Below are 23,827 nucleotides of genomic sequence, written 5' to 3' on the forward strand. Positions count from 1 at the left end.
CCCCCCCCCCCCCGCTGAAATTCATGCTAAATAGACATGTAATGCTAAAAGAAAGAACAGAGTATCATGTACTGCCATGTTCTTCCCATAACTGATGACAAAATTTTTATAAACATGTTAAGAGTTAGTGTAAGAAGCAACTGTTATAATAATCACATGCAGGTTTCTAAATACTGACATTAAGGTGTTTTGTGGGGTTTTTTTGCTGTTTTTTTTTTTCTACTAGATGCTAAACCATAAAATTTCATCGATAAGTATTTACAAATGTGTATGTCAACAGTAACACCACATGCAATAAGGAGTACTTGTTAGCTATAATTACTTAAAGCTACTGACTTAAAACCCGTGAACAATGTAATAAGATTCCACTAATTATGTTTGGAGAAAAATTCTGGACTAACATCTCAGGAGTATTAACTGCAAGTTATTTATCACAACAGGAAAATGCCAATCAGAAGGTAAGGGAATTGTTGATATAAAGGATCTGAATTATTTCTGTTGATAAAAATACCTCTTGAACGTACAGGCTTTTTTTTTTCCCCCATATGAAATTGCACTGGGATTTAGTCAGTCTACTGTATTTATTCTACGATCTTCAGTAATCCAAAGATTCCCAAACCTTTCTTTCTCCTCCAATTTTAATTTTACACTTCTTCCAAAGAAAAAATAATAGGGAGAAGACAGATTTACATATCTAGCATCATCTCTTATGTCTTTATAGTATCATTTGTTATACAGTCTTAAAATGCAAGGAATTGTATTGACAGGACTAATATAATTATTATGCTCAATACTGTGTTTATTGTGGTATTTGCATCTCAAAACAAGAACAGCTGTATTCTTACATTTTCTGGTGCAAATACTATAAATTAATGTGTTTGGAATAGAAAGTACAGTTCACGCAGAAGATGAATGCTGTCTGAAGCTGGTAGCCATCAAACGCTGAGGTATATATCATGCTTTCCAAGTCATCACATCATTTAAGTCATCACATGTAAGCTCCAAAACTAATGCATCACTTAACTATAATATTAAGCTCCTCTAATTTAACATTTGGGATACTTGAATCCAGATGTGTGCAACTGCATTCAGTTACCTTTTTGCTTTGACACTGTTCCAAAATCACTTAACTCTGACTGCTTCCTGCAGGAAAATGCTACGTTAAACAAAAACGATGCAACATTTGTTTAGAGAAAAGCAGCTGTTCTCAGTATCCATTAGTACTTATTCAAGGAAATTGTTTGAACAAGTGATCTAACTGCTATGGTAAAAAAGCAGAAATGACAGATATTTATCCCTGCCTCATGCTCCCAAACTAAACGAAAACCTCGAACTGTGACCACTAAACTTTACTCTTACTGTATATTTATATTTAATATAATTTTGAATTTCATGCTATTCCAAGGCTGTCCTTAAACAATTGCATATCACCAAATTGAAGATTCTCCCACTTCCTAGCAATTTAATAAATCCAGGCTGTTGATTAACATTCTGATAGCTGCCTGACAGTTCAGGGAATACATACATGCTGGATCTTGCTTAAAGCTTAACCAGTATTTAAAAGGTTAAGACCTACTTCTTAACTATGCCTTATTTAAGAGCTGTCATTCATTTATTCTTGTTTTAGAACAAGAATACACAGAAACTGAATATTTCAGCCTTCTCTAAATTATCCACTACTCACTCTTTTTGCGTTAAGTTTAAAAAATAAAAAAACTATTTTAGCTCCTCCTTCCTTTTACTACTTCTGCATTCACCAGGTGTTTTCTTCCCAACTTGTTTCTCTGCTAGCTGCAATTCATCCTGCATCCTGGCTTTTCTGATTCTATTACTTCATGCTCTAAGCATAAAAGATTTCCATTATTTCAGAATATTTTTTTTACTTTCAGATCTTTAGAGAGTTTGTTTTTTTTAATTCCTGTATTTCCCATATAGCCTGTGCATACTGCTCTGCATTAACGAATCCAAATCTTATCAATTTCTTACAATAAGGTAAAGAAATTACAGTATCCACTGTCACCAAATTTCCCTTCATCCTTGATTTTCAACCAGTTCCCTCCTGAATTTTGCCTTACTAACAAGTTAGGATTGTACCATTCACACTCATTAAAATTCCCTGAAGTAAGAGGTTTTCAAAGTAAAAATATAAAAAAAGAAACAACGTTTTTTATTACTACTAAGAAACAACACCGATACTTCTTAAAAAGCATAGAAAGGCAATCATAGTCGCAGTACTATGCAAACAGTTTACAGAAACATCAGCATTAAACTGTCTTTTTAATTCATTCCTGAAACAAGCAACCTCTTTTACAAGCTAACAAGTATAAAATATTGTTATGAATGTTTTGGAAATAGTCCTCAGGTTTTCATTTACTCTCTTGAAGTGTCAGACTGAGGTACATCTTTTCTGGCCAACTGCTTCCTCCTGGCAGCACGAAGCAGTTGTACATCCACTTTATGGGCTATTTTGTTCTCAAGGACGACATAAAATGGCTGGGGAAAACTTTGACCCCATTTCTGAAAGCGAGAAAATCACCTACATTCAAACAGCCCACAGGCAAGGAAGGGTGATTGCTCACCTTACCTCTCCCAGGTGGACACAGAGAAATAGAGAGGGTTTCCATTTTTAAAAGGTGTTATGAGAAGCAAGGAAATTGAGCATGCACAGCACCAACATAACGTCTGGTCCTTAATTTCCTTCATGATTTCTCTCAAAACTGATGTTATCCATTTCTGGCAAGCAAATCATATGACACTGCAAAAGGTTTCATTTTAAACTAATTCGTATGTGCCAGTACTGGATTCTTGTATCTAATTGAGAAGGTAAATCATCAACAGGTAGCTACAACATACCGTCTTGACGTTTATTAAAAACCCTCTAGCCTTTCTTTACTTGGTTAACACTGGAAAACTCCTTGTAGTCAAGTCTATATTCCCTCCCATTCAGCTTCCTCTGAGGCAGGCATCTAGCAAAGAGACACTGACCTAACACATCTGCAAACAATCTGCTGAATTAGAGAGCCCACCTCTTCAAACTTTAGAGAGGGAACCCCGCTTTGCCTTCTTTCCTTAGTGAAAAGCGCAGCAATCCCAAGTAGGTGACATATAAAGCTGCTATCTATCAGACTCTGTAATCACATTTCAATGTTTTACTGGTTGTAAATAATATGCACGAGTGCTCCAAGGACCAAATTGCTCTTTTGCTGCCAACATTAGTTGTTTAATGATCTGAACAGCAGAAGCTGCCAATTATTGTATTCCATTTTAAAGCGTCATTTAAAGCCACACTTGTAATTGTTACACCTTTGTTGTAAATTTATGCTCTTAGCTAGAAAGACCTAGGCATATAACTTGTAAGGTCCAGGAATAGGTATTGAAAATTATTTATCCATTTCACCTATTGGGAAAATACAATGTTCTTTGCACGTTTACTGACTACCACACAGCATCCACTCTGCCAGTAGTTCCCAACCGTGGAGATGAGTCTGAAGCACAAGGCATAACACAGCCCCAGTGTACTGGACTTGCCATGACTTCAAGGGATCTAGACGAGTGTATATCAATGACTTTTCATAAGAAGTCCCAGCTATGAGAAGGTGAACAACTGCTCTAACACACCACTCAACATTAGTCCTCTCATCACTTGAAACTTACCTGAAACAGCCAGCATTTTGGCTTCTAGTAGAGCTGGTAGTTGAGTCTCAATATCGCTCACTTTCCTCCTCAAAGTACTGCAGAGTTTCTGGCTCGTACAAACCTAGATTGAGGCAGACAGCCATAATATATAATTCATTCATGTAAAAGTATAAGGCAATTTAAATGGGGCTTCAAACGTTCTTGGTTTACAGACATGACATAACATCCTACAGCAAGGTGAAGAAGCTTAATAAAAAGTGATGTCTTTACAGAAATACCCAACATGAATCAAAATTTCCAGTCTTTGCTGCACATTCTATTATAAAAATAAGGGATGGTATTAGCATTAGCTACCTGCAGGAGAGAGAATGTTTCACTATTAGACACTGAGGCTGCACATAGAAGAAAGGCCATCTTACGAATTCTGTATAATTTCAGCATTAGCAGTGATGCCTGGACTCCAGAGTTTGGAGTTCAAAGTGTCATAACACAGAATGTACAGTGAATTTTATATAAAATATACCGTGCCGCATATCTTAACTGAAAAAAGGCACAGCAGCCATCATTAATTCTCCGCACAGGCAATAAATAAGGCTATATCAGCTCAATACTGTACTTTGTTTCCCAATCAGGAGATGCAGCTGACTGGGGTTTAGGTTTCTGACTTTTCTTCTCTCTCTTTTTTTTATCTTTTTAACTGGAAGTTCCTTCAGCAATAAATCAGGACTGGTATTAAAAACATGGAGAGAGAGAAGAAAAAAACAAAGTTGAACTATTTCTGTACTTTACATTTAAGTGTGCATTACCACCTCAGGAGGACCTTATTTAGCATATATAATTCATACTCAAAAATTCATATTCAAAAATGTTGATTCTTACTCCATACTGCTCCATTTGTGAAGGAAGTAAAATGAACAAACAGAAGAATCCCTCATCAAGGACAAATCTCTTGTTCTGAAGGCAGGCATCAAACATTTGCTTAAAATTGTAGCTGACACTTGAGAAAACACTGCGTTTGTTGGAACCAAGGGTAAAGCAACAGTCAAGAGAGGCACAGGCCAGTTGTGAAGAGATGACATGCGAAATATAATCCCCAGAGGAAAGTTTCCCTGCCCTCCTTGATTTTTTTTCCCCCCTCATTAAAAACAAGTGTATATACCATGCTTATTAACAGAAGCACAGCTATCATTTCACTTTTAAGAGCAAAAGCCTTACAGCTCTAATGGCTTATCTGTTTGTACAATTGAAGTAGAATAATTCAGATATGACATTAACTGTAAATCCCTTTAAATGGATAATACACTCTTGCTTTAGCTGAGAGCATCTGTTAAACATAAATGGGTCATATTTTCTCTTGAGTCAACACACTTATCCTCCAAGCAGTAACTGTTACCATCTAAGACTACTCAGTCTTTCTATTAGTTTAAAAACACATATCTCATCACTTCTGCACCTATTATAATTTTTCAATTCCCAAATATTTCACTTTTCACTTGCCTATTAATTCACTTGAAATGTTTTTAAAAACCCAAACCTGTCAGAGGTGAATAAATGTGTCCAAAGAACCCAAAGGCCATTTCTGTCTCACACATTCAAAATAAATCTGAAAGTTTTTAATGACTTCTTTCTAAGCAGCGCTCTCTCTTTAGGGGTACTGAATGGCTCAGTGAATTGCAATTAGATGGGGAATCTTTCAGCTCCAGGAAAACTGCATGAATATATCCCATGCTGGTAGTAACTTAAAGTCATTACCAGTAGACAGCTGTTTGGCAATTATGCAAAATAAGCTGGGAGGTTTAATCAGTTCCTAATAAACACTAGGAACTTTGTAGCACTACTGTCAGAACGAAGCTCACTGGCACTGTTCATTGATGGACCAAATGCAGGGAACCAAAAGCTGAAATGAAGTTCCTGTAGCTCACAGAGATGATTCTTCTGGAACATGAGATAAGTACGTTACCAAGCCTCTGCTTGTATCTATGTCTTGTGCATTCTGTAGATAAATGAACAACATTAATCTTCAGAGCTACGTGGCACAGTTCGACGAAACTAAATGAGCAACTGGGAGAGGCAAAATAATGTAACATCCTCTAAACCAATAGCACTGCTTCTACATTACATCAGTTCTACTCTACAAGCTCCAATTCTTTTCATTTTTTCTAATTATTTTATCTTAATAACAGCTACCATTATTCATTACAGTAGCTTATTCAGCCACCGAGGAAAGGTTATTTCTTAGCTAACAAAGACGATGAACATTCACAAAGCCAGCATCCTTCACTCCTGCCCTGGAACACACCACCCTTCCCTGACCAGTCTGGTTACAAGCGCCTCTGCCTGTGGCCCCAGCACTGCCCTTTCCCTGTTCTCAGTGACCAGCTCTGCTGCAGCCCATGGACCAACAAGCTCCAAGTCCAAAAAACACTCCCTTTCAGTTTCATGGAAATTCTTCTCAAATAATTACTGTATCTATTTAATAATCCTCATTAGTGGCTTGTGGGGTTTTTTAAAGCAGACTTTCAAAAAAAAAAACAAAAACAAAAACAAAAAAACCCCACACACACTTGTTTAAGAATACATCTTACAAATCTGTGTTCAGACACGTAAACACTACTCAAAAAAGCAGTCTATCTGAAACCAGTAGGATGCTGGTTAGCAAAGGTATGTGGAATCAAGATGAAAAGCAGCAAAATATCAAAAGCAGATTTGCCCATTGTCATCCTTTTCCATCTTTCCAGCATATGATGTTAATCTAAAGCGGCAGAAAGAGGGACAAGGACACTGACTAAAGCACTGAAGTTTACTCTTCCTCCAACCATCTCAAGGAAAAATAAGTTTTGAGTAACGTTCACATTTCTTTACAACAGCAGCTTGGAAGATACAGAAATTCTTTGCACTGCCTGAAGAAAAGAACAGTCCACTTTTATCTCCCATACAGCACAATCTTGTCATTAGCAAAAGCAGATATTAATTTTTGAAGGAAGGTGGTGAATAAGGGAGATTGTTCCCTTCATTAGCAGGAGAATCTTAGCTTTTGCAGCCTCAGCTGAAAACACAGATGAGGCAGAAAAGGCCATATAAATATTAGTGGCACAGGGGGGAAAGAAAAGACCTTTGACAAAGTAGTCTTTTCCCCATACAATGAAAAGGTTTAAAAGACCAGCACTGTTCAGTTTGAGAAGAAAATAATAAGATGAGACGATCTGAATAAATAAAATAATACATGATTAGGAGTCTCATTACATGCTTCCTATTTATCTTCTCTAATAAATAAAAGACATCAAAAAGAATGGAACAAAATTAAATTAGTATTTTATCTATTGAATATTTAAAGAAACAGGCTGCGGTATTTTACCTTGCAGACCTCTCAACTGTGACTCAATGTTTCAGCTCTTATTGTAAAAGTCTCTAGATGCTCCAGTTATAAAATAAACCTTCAAGAGGCACACATTTTCAGGGGAGAAGGCAAAATCTGTAGCTTATGTTTTAGCTTGCAGGTAGCATGAAATAACACACCACTCCAAGGTACCAAACATAACATTCACTTTAGTAGATGAACTGTAGGTCAATTACACACTTTTTCTTGATACTTCCTTCACAGTCATTTAAAAAACACAGGGGAGAGCATCATGTTACAGTGGTCTATGCTAATTTTTCCCAGGATGAGTGTGTAAGCAAGGAATAGAGATGAATGAGTTCAAAATAAAGTAGGAAAGGAGGAGGAAGGGATATTAAGAGGTAGTCTTTAAATGGTCTTTTTAGCAGTGCATGCTAAAAGTGTTGGTCAAGGACATTAGGAAGAATAGACTATAAATGTTATTAGAGAAAAAAACACGAAAAATAAAATTTCACAGTATAAATTCATCACTGATGAAAATGCAGAAATATTTTCCAGTCCCTGTTCCATATAGACATATATGAGTGAGCTACAATAAATGGATCTTTTTTTCCTAGAGCTCTTCTGCAGAAAAGATGCTCTGTGGCTCACTCAGACAATCTGAAATAAAAACTTCAGTACTTTTTTTTTTTTTTTTTTTTTTGGCCATGAGAAATAAGTAAAGGAAAAGTATTAACATCTCTGGTTAGAAACAATAGGTATGCTAAATATTTGTATTTCTAAAGGGGTGGTAAGAATTAGATTGCTGGTCTATTATTAGTGAAAGTGTGGGGAAAAGAGGTACGTCATTTATGCTCTTCTTTCACACCAACAAAACTAATCAGCTAGAAAAGTAACAGACTGTATTAAGAGTGAAAACATTCAGCTGTGACCAGTGTTCACTTTCATTTCATGAGGTTGAGGAATCTGTTCCTAAGTGGAGACGAGCAAGAAGACTGATCATTAGTAAACATAAACTGAGAAACAATAGATTACTCCATCTGCTTCCTTAGGCATAATCTCTGTGGCCTGTCCAAATAGAAAAGTTGGTGGGCTTTTTCCTGGAGTGTGTGTTTAAAAATATTTACATGCAAAATCTGTTTAGAAGAAACAACACAACCCCAGATTTCTAGAACACAAACAGTTTATTAAGATGCAAGCTATTTTCTGCTTCTCTAAATGTTCTGAAGAACTGAAAACTGATGCATACTTACTTTGGCAGTAGTTTCTTTAATGGACATGCTGAACAATTGCTCTTTTTCCTGAAGGCTAGAAGGGATTAAAATAAAATAAAATAAAGTTGACCTTCTCTGCTTATCACAGTCTGCTACACAAGACACATTTTCATATGGAAGCACATAGGCTTTAAGATGATTCATACTAATACAAAAAGAGCCAATACCAAGATAAAATCTTTATATTTGGTTTCAGTGTTGCTAGTGACTAACAAACATTTTTTCCACCCAATTTCTAGTCAATTAATCCTGTTTGTTTGCAAAATGTTTTGTATGCTAGCTTTACAGTTCTTAATTAATGAGCTTATATATATTTTACTTACCATCTGAAACACAGTTATGATTATTTGTGTAAGTCCCCAGCAGTGTCCATGACTGGTGCTTTGCTAGGCTACTGTCCAAATGCCTAACACAAAGGCATTTCTTACAACCCAATTTCCAAGTCTGCCAGGAAAAGTTCAACTGCAATCACTTATTCTCATGGAATGTTGTATGAAGTATCACTACTCAGTTTGCTTAGTTTCATAAAAACCTAAAAAATATTTGTACCAAATTGATTCAACAGTGGGTTGAAATTGAGGCATCGTCCACGCCTATATGAACAAATTCAAGGTTTTCTTCCGTATGTGAAAACAGGTAGGTTTACTGCTTTGGTATTGCCAAACCTAAGGTAAACTTGTGCCTTTTGTGCTTGTAAATTAATTCACAAGTTACATTTTTAACACAAAGATCAAAATTCCAAGTCAAATTGAACATTAGGAGTTAGTACAGACATCATTTTTGCAACATTGATAGTTCCCTCTCTCCTACTTCACAGGCATGCACTTTCATACAGCGTTCAATTACTCTATCACTGCGTACATGACAGTAAGCACTCCCCATCAGCAGCATCTCCATTCTTCCTTGTAGCTGCATTGTAAAAATTGTACTTCTTTCAGCATCAATCACTGATGTTCTTCCCAAATAAAGAACTAATATTTTATTTCTGAGCTTTTCTGTAGTGTTCAGCACTGAAGTATCCAAACATTTCAGAAACATCACTGGATTTATTTCAAGGATACTCTCACAACATGAGGCAGTATTGTATTCATTTTATGGGTAGAAGAAACACAAGTCACTGTTATTCAGAAAGCACGTTTTGACACACACACAGTCCCTGTTGCCTACATGTCTGCATTTCAGTTTTCTTTTGAGAACTTCAAATTTTCCAAGCGCAGTACTTACTGAGTCCTCTTTCAAGCATCAGCATTTATGTAAGTCTGAACCCCAAAGCACATGAAGTTGGACTTGCAGTCAGTTACTGACCACCTACAGGAAGGCTGGCTGGACCATCTGCACACAGGAGTGAGATGGCCTCAGAGGCAGAATTCAGCTGTCCAGAATATAATTTAATCGTGTTAACGAGAGAGCTAGTTGCATTGCTCTCCCTAATGCTCTGCTTCATGGAGCACACAACTTTTCCATCTAGAGCCCAGCAAGGCCGGTCACCTCATTACCACCACAGCACACAGGGGTCCCTCCAGCTCCAGACAAGGTAGTCCCCTCAGAAATAGCTCATCACAGTGTAAGTCAACACCTGCTTAAGGCAACAAACAGAAATCCAGCTAGCTAGCTAGCTACATAAGAGTGGTTTAACAACATTTCCCACATAGCAACCTCCAATGTCTCCCTTTTCTACAGCAATACATGGGCAAACACAAAATATTACATGTGCAATAATGCAATTATCAGCTTCCTGCCTGTCCCTGGGCATGTCAGAGGGAACAAACTATTTAGCTATTTCTTTTCTCAGGCTCTGGAGCTTCCAAGGATTTTCAGTATCTCCCAGCAGCAGCATCTGAGCTGGTCAGGTTATGTGAAAAAGAGCTGGGATTTGTGTACACAGATGTCAATGGGGAGCAGCAAGGCTGCGGTGTGTAATTGAATGAATAACGGGTGACTGGCCCAATTGTTCTGAAACAGCTTTATAAAATTCAACTCTAAAGACCCAGGCCCTAATAAAACATGAAGTCCAGTTATAGCCGGAAGAACAACAGTATAAAGATGGCACCTCTATTTAACAAATCTCTTCTGTGTGCTTCTCTTATTTGTTTACTTTTTGCAGAGAAAGTGCCCCCCCCCCCGCCCGGTTTATACAACATTTCACTCCTCTGCAGAACTCACACGGCTAACCGGAAGAGATCAATTTTTAATTTCTTTTTAAACCATACATCCAAAACAGCATTACAAACTAAGACCCAGTTGCAGAGTCCATACCACTATCAAGGATGCACAAGCCCACGCAGGCTTTCAGGTCCAGGTATTGAGTGGAAAAAACCACCCTCTTCATACCCAGATTTCTTTTTTCATGAGCATCTATCAAGTCACTGAAAAATAAAAAAGGAATCATAGACTGCCATTTCCATGACAGCAGAACCATAGTTTTAACAGAATTTTATATTAATCTGAGGCACATCAATAAAGAATATTATTAGAAAATCATCATTTTGACTCAAGCTAGTGATAGCCACATTAACTATGTGCTTGAACCTGAAGAATCCTTTTGTTACAGTTACAGCATTCATGCAGACTCTTACAAGTGCATTTGTATTATTTGTGGTATGAATTTCACAGTAGTATCCCTGTTTTGAATCGTTGTTAGCCTTCAGAGCGATACCACAGGAACCCCTTATCCCTTTTAGAGATCAACCTATCACACAATTCACACACAGCAATCAAAACCATGTATGAACCAGCCATAGTTACCAACTAAGAAGAGCTTTTAACTAAGTTTATTCCCAGGTTGTTTTTTTCTACCACAAAACACTGTCATGGGGAAGCCCCTCACAAGCTTTCCAATTAACTGACAAGCTAATGACCCGCAAGAGAAACCAGGCAGTCAATACCAATTCATTCTACCGACAAAGGGCTTTAATAGCCGTGATCTGTTACAAGTGACTTGAACCATAAATACTATTTTCTTTTACCACCACCCTGGAGCATCATATTTCATTTTAAAAGAGGTATTCTGTCTGCTTAAAAGTTGCTTTACTTATTACTACCAGGGAAAATGGTTTTCAAAAGAGCTCCTTGGAACAACACTAAATTCTTGCCTGGGAAGACATCCATAGTTTTGACTCATTGCTATTCTTCTCTGGCAGATCAGCTAATCAAGAATTTGACTGCTTGTCCTCACAGGCTCTGCAATCTATTATAAAGAGCATTTAAAAGTTACTTCTCAAATTCAATATAAGCTAACTCCACCACAGAGAAAGCAAAGTTCTTGAGCCAGCTGATGGAAGGACTGGAATAAGACAGGAATTCAATTAACGCAAATTTAACTGACTAAATGCAGGTAAATAAAGGTTTTTAACACTTGCAGAACTGGCAGCAATCTATACATTATGTGTAATTTCTTCATTCACACAGATGGCCATGTAGGCCTATCATTTAAATGGCTTGCACTGGATTTACACACATTAGGATCCATAATGAGGAGAGAAGAAAAGAAATGAAATGTAGACTTACTGCATCCTAGGGCCTCATTGTATGCATGCTAGACCAGAACAGGAAGGTGGGAGCTGAGGAATTACCCTTTCTGGATGATGAATGAAATAATACTTTGGCAAAACACAGACTTCAGCTGCAGAACTGCAGGAGGACGTGGGAATGCTGCATATTCAGGAGCTGAGGCTGACTTGGCATGTAATAACAGATGATGGGAAAAATTTTAAGATCCAAATGCTTCAAGACAGCCAGTGCCTTTTAAGTATCTTATTTTAGTGAAACTAAAGAAATATAGGCACTGAATATGTTGAATTGTAATAACACAGCTGAGAGCCTGCTGAGACGAGAAATGTTTATAGACAGGAATGGTACCCTGGCAAAATAAAGCAAGCCAATTCTAGGCAATAGGGGACAGAAGGAAGACTGCAAATTGAGAGGTCTGGTTCACACATGACTGCAGAGGACATTAAATGTCATGATATCACAGATAATGTTTAAAAAGCCTTTTAAAGAATATTCTGAGACATTATTATTTACATGCAGGAACTGCAGATGCTATGGAAGTGGCTTTGTTCAGAGGAATGCTGAGTAGCACAATACTGGGAAGAATGGCTTACGAAAGGAAGGCATGTTTCTCAATGTCTTTCCTTCCACTTTGCTGGTATACTTCCCTTTGCATACCAGGCTATTGTGTATTTATGTTTTGACTCCTAAGAAAAAATTCAAAGAATGAAAATGGGCAAAAGGCAAGTCATGCTGTTCTCTACATTCAAGATATATAAATATACATACTGTTTAAACAGACACAGTTCCTGTATTAATGACAAAATGTATATACAGCGACCCCAAAAAAATGTAGTCAGAATGCAGTTTCCATAACTGCACAACTGAACGTACCACACACATAGTACCAGTGCAAAATAAATAAATTCTGTACTGGAAATTCTTATTTTCATACAGAAACTAAGCAGCCATCTCTGATCTTTGCCTGAAGAGAGTGAAAGACTAAAGGATGCCCTTTAACAGCAAATATTCTTCATTACTTTACTGTCACCTAAAAGATTATTCTAGATCCTGTCACTTCACTCCCTATCCCCAGACCATAAATACAGTGCTTAAGTAAAAAGCACTTACATATCTTTAAAACTAAGCATAAGTCAGAATAATTTAAAATTACTCATACTTGAATTTCTAATTCAAGAGCAACAGCTTAGAAGCCTCCACTCGATTGTATGCATATGAGAAAGCATGACGGGCTGAACCCTCAATACGCATGGATATGTATCCTCTCGTAGATGATGGTAGTCCCAAATGATTAACGGGTATTGTACTGACTTTGTATGGCAAGGTTTTGGTAGCAGAGGAGCTAGAAGCTTCCCCTGTGTCTGACAGAGACAATGCCAGTCAGCTCCAAGACAGACCCATCACTAGTCAAAGCCAACCCAGTCAGCAAGGGTGACAGTGCCTCCATGCAGCCACCCCTGTAGCCCCTCTGCCACCTGCATACCTTGGAGGACCCCACACCAGAGCAGAGAGACACCTGAAGGAAGCTGTGACCCTGTGGGAAGCCCATGCTGGAGCAGGCTCCTGGAAGGACCTGTGGACCAGTGGAGAGAGGAGCCCGCACTGGAGCAAATTTGCTGGCAGGATTTATGACCCTATGGGGCAGTCTGTTCCACTGCACCCTGTGGAAGGGACCCACACTGGAGCAGTTAATGAAAAACTGCAGCCTGTGGCAAGGATTCACATTGAAAAGTTTGTGGAGAATTGTCTCTGATGGGAGGGATCCCATGCTGTAGCAGGGGAAGAGTGTGAGGAGTGCTCCCCTTGAGGAAGAAGGACCAGCAGAGGTGACGTGTGATGGAGTGACCAAGACGCCCATTCCGCATCCCCCTGCGATGCTCAGTGGGAGGAGACAGAGAATTCAAGAATCAACTTGAGCCTAGGAAGAAGGGAGAAGTGGGGGAAGGCATTTTTAAGATTTGGTTATATTTTTCATTAACCTACTCTGATTTGATTGGTAATAAATTAAACTAATTTCATCAAGTCTGTTTTGGCTGTCACTGTAGCTGGTGAGTGATCTCCTGCCATCCTTATCTTGACCCATGAGCCTTTTGTTGTATTTTCTCTTCCCTGTCCAGTTGAGGAGGGAGAGTGGTAGATCAGCTTTGGTGGACACCTGGCATCCAGCCAGGGTCAACCCACCACAAGTGTTTTCTTGACAATCAGCAAATTTAAACAGTTTACAGTATGGTCTGAATTTGGCCCAGAATAATGAGACTGCCTGCAAAGGATAACCTCATTCTAATGGTCACAGTCTGCAGAGAGCTCAACTTTTCCAACTTTATGTCTTCTAACACGATTCCTTCTCTGATTCTGAAGTCACAAGAAGCTGTACTCTCTTAGAAGATGAAAATATATAAACCAAGTCCCACACTTGTAATCATGCTTTTAAGAGCAAACAGAAGCTGACCTTTCAAAAAAACCTTTGTACAGTCCTTGGCAAAAGAAATCAGAAGTGCTACTCGGGGAAGATTTGCTGTAAACATCTGTTAGAGTCCACATCAAGGCAAAAATTCAACAAAAATCCCCCAAAAATCTTAAGCCTAGGGACTTCACTGCACCTTTAAGGAAGAAATCTACAATAGAAAATCAAATCAAACAATCAATAACTTTCTTGTACTTTTACAGTTCCTTTGATGTACGTATCTCAGAAAGCTTTGAAGCCAAGTCAGAAAAAAAACCTTTTGAACAAAACTATATTTAACAAGGGGCAGCTTTAAGCTAGACATGTACAGCTAGGACTAAAAGAAAAATAAGGACACATACTTGTACCCAAAGTTTTCTTGAGTAAAATCAACAGATTCGTTATTACAGATACCATGTAGAGCTTTTTACCAGCACAAGAGTTACAAGGGTGTTGCTGGCCTTACACTTCTGCTCAATTAAGAAGGTTCAGAGCATTTAATGTAGTCTAGCTCTGAAGGGAAACACCACTTTGTTTTCTTTTTAAACTCTCCCCCACAAAGTTTGATTCTCCCTTATCAAGGAAGGCATTGGATAACAAGATTTTCATTCTACATGACCTATTCATAAGCCTGGCTGGGGTACATATCTGGGTATTACCATGCAAAGGAAAGCAATGTTTCAGACCAGCACGTAAGTTCCTTTTCATCTTCATGAAATGATCCATAGGACTTTAAACAATGAGATTTTCACAGTAGCATATCTTTGTGTTGGGAAGCAAAATCATGTTTTAAGCATAAGTCAGGGTTTTCTAAACAAACTCTGATTTTTCCCTGGATAATAGAGGCTACAGAAAACGTATATAATATGACAGAGTTGGTTAAACTGATAAAAACACAAAAATTCTGCTGAACTGATGTGGTGAAAATCCAATTTCTCTATCTAAACCTGTCAGTGCTCTTGAGGCATGGACTTTGACACTAAATAGAAGGATAGAAAAGTTGTGTTTAATTCATACCGAAAATGAAATTTGTAGCAGTTGCAAAGACTAGTCACCTGAATTAGAAGTAAAATGCAAAGTGTCACCTTGGAAAGCTTCCAACCTCAAAAATTAATCTGATCTGAGACAAAAATTATCAAGAGATGTACTTTAAGGTACAGGAGCATTGAACCTTCTGCACGTTTCAATCTACAGAGATCTCCAAGGAATACGAATGAGAACCCAAAATTATGCACCTAGCTCTGAACCATTAGAGAGCTGCTTTTGCTCTAGCAATATGCTCTTCTTCCAGCTATCATTTGCAGAGCAGTATTTCTTCGTTGCTGCTGTGTCAAGGATTGCTTCAATACACGTTCTCCCCATTCAGAACTTATCAAGAGGCAGAACCAGAAGTACACTTTTCCACATGTTTTTGTATAACCTCAGCTTACCAGTAAGGTCTCCCATTGACTCACAGGTTGCTGGGTGACTGCACTTGTCTTTGTTGACTCTTGAAGAGTCATACCTATACAAAGTGGACTATACTAACTCATCATCCTGCCCAGAAGCTCTTACACAAGAACTCTAAGCTGAGGAGACCCTTATTTCCTGCGGTGTTATCAGACTAGCCCTAACTACGGGAAGCTTGCAGAAATATTAGATGAGACTTCACACCTTTCTGTAAGAACAATTAATAAGATTTATTTTTCTTGAATGCCCACAATAGGAGGACTGAAGCAGCACCTCAATCTGCATAGTGTGGTAGCTGGTGGTTTTTTAGATAAAATCACTCAACAGAAGCAACTAGTTCACAGTCACTTCAAGATGCTGCTGGCCTCTTTAATGATGATTCCAAGTTGAATTTTTATTGCCATGTATTGAGAAATCTGCTGGTCCTACAACACACCATTCAGACAGCTGAACTGGCTGCCTGTTTCAACCAACCATTCACATGGTGCTGGATTTTCCACTGCTCCTCAGTCAGCTGCTGCCACAGAGCGGTCATGGCAGTTGCTCCAGCTGCTACCTGAAAAGGAGCATCAGACTGAAAACAAAGGCAGAATCAAACAGCATCTGCAGCAGCAGTTCGTCACATCCAAACACTTTCCCCAGATTTTCTGACATATCAAGGGATGCCTGTTCTTCTGCTACATCTGTCTGGAGTGCAAAAAAAATAGAGCTTGCCCACAGCAGCTGCAATTATTCTCCCAAGAATAACATCCATTGCACTTCACTGACTGAAAGGGTCTGTCCCTGGCTACTATTGTGAGCTATTTCTCTTTATTATATACAAACGAATTCAGTATTGATTAGGACAGCCAGTCATTTTTCCCTAAAGAGAAATAAATCTCATCGTATGCATACCCAGAGGAATCTGCACATATGCAGCCTGGACTTTATAGGCTGCTACATCCCACTAGATGCTGTTCAGGCAAGCAGGAGGAACCAGCTGCTCAGCAGGGAAAAAACAGATTCCTCATTACACTGCACACATGGGTACTCAAGTGGGTGGTACTCATCTTTCTGCTGGGACTTTTTCCTTCTGTAATGCTGCTTGGAAGGAAAAAAACTGCTTCAAAGATTGCTCAAGAATACTTCACGTTGCTAGCAGTAGATCTTTCCTCCAAGTTGGAAGACTTGTTTTCTCTTTTCTTGCTGTGTTTCCAAACCCTCCTATTCTTCCCAAGGAATGCCAGTGCCTACAGTGGGAGCAGACTTCGCAGAATCCCTTTTTCCTCCCTACAACAGGGGTCTCCACTAGTCCCAGTGGGATCAGAGTCACTATGAACTGCTGAGCCACAGAACAAAGGACTCTGTTCAGACACAGGCAACTCAATCAAGAAGTCCTCTGACACAATTTCAGACTCTGGAAATTCTTGTCCAGTGACTTTGTAGGAAGAAAATTCACCCCTTGCTGAAGCACAGACATTGTGTGGCATGCCAGGCTTTCAGTACAGAGTTTCTTCTAGAGTTGCTCCCACAAGTGAGACACAAAAAAAACCCCAAAAATCAAAGCCACTTGCCCAAGGAATCTACCCTTCAATCCTAGGCAGAGAACAAAGGAATGAAATTAATCCTAGGTAGACAAAATGGAGAGGAAGACACCTATCTACAAAAAGAAAGCTGAGCCTCCTAATCAGTCAGATCACAAGGGAAGAGGCAGACCTCTTCTTTCACCTGCCTTAACCTCTATCAAAAGCCTGTAGACAACTTCTTTGAGGAAGCCAACACCATGGCCTCCTCAAAACACAAACCCAGCCATAGGGCTAGCTGAAAATGAGAAAATCCTATTATCAAAGCGTGGGTTGGGTTATGACATTTGACACAAAATTTGGAGTTTCCCTCCAAAAGCCCCTTGAGGCAGAGGAAGTTGGCTGTTCAGCCAGTCACTCCAAGGGCAGGAGGTCTGGGGAACTTCCAGGGCAGAGTCCTCCCCAGGTGCTGAAGAACATCCTCTGTGCCTCTGCTGCAAGCCCGCTGCTGCAGGTTTTGTGAAGCTGTTGCATGCAGAATAAAATAGATCAATGGATCAGTAAATAAAAGAACTATAAAAACAAATAAAAAGAAAGGGCACAATATCACCTTCATTACAGCTTGCTATAGTAGCAACAGTGGTATTGGCTATATTTTAAGAACCTCATAATTGAATTTTAGTTCATCTCATGTAGCATAGACAGAGACATGTTTCCTAACACAGAGAATAATTTTAAAATTCTGTGTTAAGTGGGGAAAAAAAAAATCAGAGCAGCATGAAAGGGCACTAAGTCAAGGCAGTAAGGAAAATACTCAAAGTGACCTGTGCATCGTCCTCATGTCATGGAAGATGATTCATCACAGAAATTAAGTCAACACAAACAGGCCTGGAGGGGAAGAGCAGCTGTCAGAAACCTTAAAGACTACCATGCTCAGGGCTTATGGCTGGTACAGAAGTGAACAACAGGAAAAGCAGTTTCTGGTGCTGTGCAGCACTTCTTCACATGGTGTATTTCATATGCAAACACTATTTTTCAGAATTCCTGCAGACCTGCAAGGCTAAAATAACAGAACTAGTGAGATGCCTGAGAGCTCTCTCTTTTTCACGCCTATTATTCAGTGATTGTGGTGGCCACTACACAATTCACCTGTTTTGTGTGCACACCTGACAGTTTAAGATGCTCATTTCATCATGCATATTTATAAGAGGGAAACCAAGGGCAAATTTCTCTTCTCTTACTTATCTATTTTACTTATTTGCATTCCTTTTTAATAACATCCTTTTCCTGGACTTCTGATATTTTACATCAATACCATGTGGACAGAAAGTGTGGTAGGGGTGTGAGAGAGAGCATGATATTTTTTTAAGAAGGGGAAAAAGAAGAAAGATTGCCATAAAAAGCAGGGAACAGTATTGAAGCCGCCCAGAAGCTTTATCATCTCACACAGCACAGGAGCAAGAAACTTAGACGAATCAGACACATATGCAAACACACACGCTTACACCATTGTTGGTGAAATACAACTGTACCTGGGAAGGCAAATGGCTATCAGGTAGTGACAACGGACAGCAGGAGGGAGAAAGTCTGGCCAGAAGGGCAGAAAGCCTATCTGCTGAGGGAGCACCACTGGATTGTAGACATCCTCCCCGAGCAGAGACATGATGATGCAGCCTGTGAACATCATCCATCAAGAGAAAGACCCAGAAGTAAATTAAGTAGCATGAGGAGGGGAAAGCAACAGTGACCTGCTGAAAACAACTCCGTGTATACCCAGTCTCAGGGTGAGGTAAAACCTCCCCAGCACCACATGAAGCCAGAAGATGTTACATCATGATGCAATGTGCTTAGAGGTGTACTAAGCTTTTGGGGTCTTCATGGTCTGACTCATAACACAGTACAGGAGTCTCTCCTGAAAAATATTCAGGATGATTTAAAAAAAAAAAAAGTTTAGACTATTTTGCCTCTAAGATACCAACATCAGTTTCTACTTGTAATGAAGCACAAGAAAGGTTCTGAAATCAGGAAAGCACAGACAACAAGAAAGCTTCAAAGAACCAAAAAAATCCAGTAAGTAAATCCAGAAGTAAAGACTCTTGAGAGTATCTGGCATTAAAAGCACAATTCAGTTCTCTGCTGTCTCACAAGGAGGTCCAGCAAACAGTCAGGGGCTTTGAGCAACCTGGTCTAGTCAGAGGTGTCCCTGACAATGGCAGGGGGGTTGTAGTTAGATGATCTTTAAGGTCCCTTCCAACCCAAACCATTCTATGATTCTATGATTATCAGCCTGGGCACTGCTGTTAGAAACTTTTTGATGCTATGAAGCCATTTCATCCATCTGCTCTTTGTATTTGTGCTACTCTTCTATTCCCAGAGAATATTTTTAATATGTATGCATTTTCACAGAAATAGCCAAAGAAAGCCTCAAACCACGTATTTTAAAAAGACTTTCCTGGTGAGACTGCATGTTATCTAGCAAACAACAGATATCTTTTTGAATGCATAGGGTGCAATTTGCTTTGCTTCTTCTAAATACAATTCTTTAAAGCTAAGATTTTTGTTGAAAGGCTGATGTGAATAAACACGGCTGCATTCAGACTTCTTCAGTAATTTCACATAGCTTGCTAACCTCTAATTTGACTAGAAATTTCATGTGGACACACTTTGAAGAATAATAAAATGTGCACAAAACCATCTCTCCTAATGACAATTACATGACAGCCCATTCTGAATGGCACTTTTGCCAAGTTAATATGTGAAACCGTGTATAAGTCTTTTTCTTCCAACTTTTCCCAAATGAACCTCTTAAAAACCCCACCTTTTTTGGCTTTATCAGGCTTTGGCCTCAACTGAAGTTGCCGAATGCTTTGAGTATATTCCAACTAATAAGGTTTTCAACCCCCTGAGCATTTGTATTTCACTTTGAATTAATCTTTGTCAGATAAGCTCCAGGCATCACTAAAACAGAGTGAACTGGTTGCATAAACTTCAAGTTCAGTTCCTTGCGCCACTGGCCATGACAGTACTATAATAACTAATATACAGAATCAAGAATTACCCTATCTTCTCCACACCCACTGTGGAACAAATTCCTACTAATTAAAAATGGTTCCATGGGAAGGGTGGAAGAAGAGGTGGAGTATTCAAATATTTTGAAAGATATTTAATTGAATTTCCTTCTTTCCACCAGCATTCAGTGCACAGACAATAGTCCGGATGGAACTGTGCAATTTATTTTAATGGTGACATGCTATACAGTCACATGCATCTGTAGATATGGATAAAACCAAAAGAGAAAGTGCTAAATTAAACTAAATATGAACAGAAGTATAATAGACTTCCTCAGTTTTCATTGTGAAATGAAAAGAAACAAGAAAAGGAAACAACAGGTACTGAAAAGAATAAGTCAAATAATTAACATGGTCTTATTTTATAATTAGAAGATTCAGGTTATACTAGTTAAAAACACATATTTCTGAAATGGTGTCTCCTTCACTAGAAGATACAGAAATGATATATTTTGCTACCTTTAGCAATCTCTAGAAGAAAGTACTTCATGCTGAAATACTCAGACCTATTAACCTCTAATTTCAGTATGTTGTCTTCAGTTAAAACACAGACATGTGTCATGGTGCACACAACACCAGCTGCTCCCACTTTTTAAACACATCTCCACGCAACCCCATGCAAGCAAACTGAGATTTTGCACTGCAATTTCCTTGTTTTATAATAATGATCACGCCCTTCAGTTTACTAAGAGCAATTAGGCCTGTCCGGATGAGCAAAACAACCACATTCTGTGGTCTCAACCTCAATGAGAAACTCTGTCAAAACACAAGCTAACATATTTGTCAGCACGTTAACTGGCCAGGTTTTAACCTTGGCTTCCAACGGCCCTCAAGAAAGATCCTAGGGTAATGCATCTAACATTTCTCAATTCTTCAGACTCAAAGCATGGCGATAAAGGCTTTTTGTTTTCAAAAAGTCCACCAGGCATTGAAGATAAACAAAACAAAACAAAGCATTATTAATCTTCCTGAATATAACAATGTTTGACAAGAAAAATAAGCTTAGAAACAATGCTCAGCCCAAAGTTACACTGACTTGCTCTCTTGCTTCTGCACACTTCTACCTGGGCAATTATTCTTCATTTAAGATGTTCTCTCACAGTCCCTGAAGTTTGCTTTAATAAGTTGCTATTTAATAGCGTTTAGACCAAGAAAATCAAAATAATTTGTATTTCATAGTGAGCTGTAAGCCACTCAATATGATTTATTATCGCACAGATTGTCTTAAGAGATGCTTCACATCAGCCCTGTGTTATTGCAGTGCTCAATGCAATTCATGTATTCTACAAATAATTATGCAAAAGCACATTATAGTAGTACTTTACTGACTAGCACAATGCATTTAGAATAAATACATAGTATCTCGCAACCCAATACGCGGGAGCTTGTCATTTACAGCCCATCAATACTGAACAACTTTCTAGATAAGCATTGATTGTTAGTATAAGTGCACGAGTAATAGCTTTATTTCTCACACAGATAAACCTAAATTTAGAAGACTTTAATATTCTTTTCCTCTACAATGATTCATAAAATAATGTGTAAATTTCCAGAAAAATCTCTTTCACATCAAATATCCCAAGACTCTGGAATTTAAAACTAATATGCTGAATTGGCTTCGTCAAGTATTTTAACCTGTCATCTAATATACAATCACCTTTCACAAGAACAATTTAGGATAAGCCAATGCAAGTTGCAACAAGGGAAATTCTGGGTAGATAAGAGACAAAAAAAGTTCACAACAAGGGTGGCGAAATGCAGGATGCCCAGCAAGGCTGCAAAATCTCAATCCTTGGAGATATGCAAAGCTCAGATAGATGGGGTGACCTGATCTCTCTTGGAAATTGTGGCCCTGTTTTGAGCAGGGGTTTGACAAGATAACCCCCTTAATTATTCTATAATGGTATGACAGTGTAGGGGATGCCCATAGGTACATGGGAAGTATATCCACACTTAATACCTGCTTGCTGCTTACAGAAAGAGAACAGAACATAACCAGATACAGACATAAGATTACTATGCTTGAAGTATGATGGACTTCACAGCTTTATAAGGAAGACACTCATTACTTTGTTCTGTTTAAAAGTGAGCCTAACTCTCACTGCTAATTAACCACAATTGTTGTAGGAGCATATCCTTCCCCCCAGCCCTTCTGAATATATCGCCAGTCCTGAAAGCAAGAAGTGGCAGAGAATCCATGCTGGAAACGTGCCTGTTGACCATCACATAAGAGCAGCTCTGGGATACTTTCAGCCACCTAAAGTAGCAAGCAGTTCGAGGGAAGAGATTTGAGAACTAAAGGCAAGGAAGGGGAGACATGATAAAGTCAGGTGGTTGAATCACATTCCTGGACTGGAGATTTCAGTCTCTGCTCTCAAGGCAGTTTGCACATTTTTTCAACAGAGCAGTAGGCACAGCATACACCCCGTATACAAGACTTAGGCAGATTTTGAAAGGAATTTACCAGGAAGCCACATCATGTAGAGAAAACAGCTCCAAGGTGTTTTCATTTAGAGAGAGCCACCATCTCCTGCAGAAAGGAGAGAAGCTGCTGAATAGGCAGTGACTGCTGTCTTGCTTCTTTGAAAGGCTGCATCAGCCAGGTTGTGACACATTCCTACCAGCTCACTTTGCTTTTAAATTGGGAAAAAAGAAGACAGAAAAAAAAATAATAAAAATCTAGCACTTCATCAATGGAGAGTTCCCACTCCTTCCACAACTACGGCCACCAGGTCCCTCATCTCAGCTGAGTGCTATAACCATTAGTCCCCTCCACTTTCACTCTCCCAGAGTCATATCTCCTCTTGCCTGTTAGTCTTCTGGCCTTTTACCAGATTTCTGCTTTTGCATTCCTGGATACAGTAAGGCCCTGCTTAAGAACTACGATGGAGCATGCTCCTTGCCGGGACACTGATATCCTTGGTAGGTAAAAGCTTGTTCTGGGGCTGTAGGTTCAGATCCAGATGGGCTGCAAAGGACCTAAATGCAGAGCTTCCATATTCTGAACCAAGGACTCTAGCCTCCATGTGACCATGCCATAGGTGGGCATCTACAATCATTGCTATTAGTTCTGATCAGAAAAGGCTTTGAGGTTTGACAAGAGCACACAGCTATAACCTGATGCAGGAGATTTAAACTGTTCCTGAAGACTGTCACAGGTGCCCACCTAAGTGTGCTTACTTGTGCAGCCCAAACCAGCATTTATCTGTCCCCATTTGCAATACAGGAACTCCAGATATGGTAAAAAGAGCAGAAGTACCTGCTCATCGGCACGGTGACACAAAGTTCATCAACAAACAAAACTAAACCAGAAAATTTCCATTCAAGGCATCTTTTAAAAATGAACAGAAAGGAAATAAATTAATTATAAGTCTTCATTAAAGTTCTGAACCCACTTCAAATAATGAATGGCTGAACTCCCTCAAGTGATTGTGCTATTCATGGTGTTGGAGAGTGAAGAACTTGTTCAAAGTTCCTCCTGAACCAGTACTAATTTAACTCATCTTTAAATAATTCCCCAAAGATTTAAGTACAATTCAAATGCTGCATCAGCAATGCGAGAGAAAAAAAATCTGAATAGTCTTTCACAAGCAAATCCAAAACTAAGA

The 23,827-nt window shown here is 38.9% G+C and overlaps 1 protein-coding gene across 1 annotated transcript in view; it reads right to left on the reverse strand.

Annotated features, from left to right (window-relative positions):
* Positions 1-23,827, reverse strand: part of LOC106893343 (disrupted in schizophrenia 1 protein-like) — a 102,201-nt gene that overhangs the window by 7,965 nt on the left and 70,409 nt on the right. The window contains exons 7-8 of the mRNA XM_014951247.1: positions 8,227-8,281; positions 3,655-3,757 (exon numbers count right to left, since the gene is read on the reverse strand). Of these exons, the coding sequence (XP_014806733.1) occupies positions 3,655-3,757; positions 8,227-8,281 (158 nt within the window). The remainder of the gene's footprint in view (positions 1-3,654; positions 3,758-8,226; positions 8,282-23,827) is intronic.

This window comes from Calidris pugnax, unplaced genomic scaffold (genome assembly GCF_001431845.1).
Source record: "Calidris pugnax isolate Ruff unplaced genomic scaffold, ASM143184v1 scaffold24, whole genome shotgun sequence".
In the NCBI taxonomy this organism is placed as follows: domain Eukaryota; kingdom Metazoa; phylum Chordata; class Aves; order Charadriiformes; family Scolopacidae; genus Calidris; species Calidris pugnax.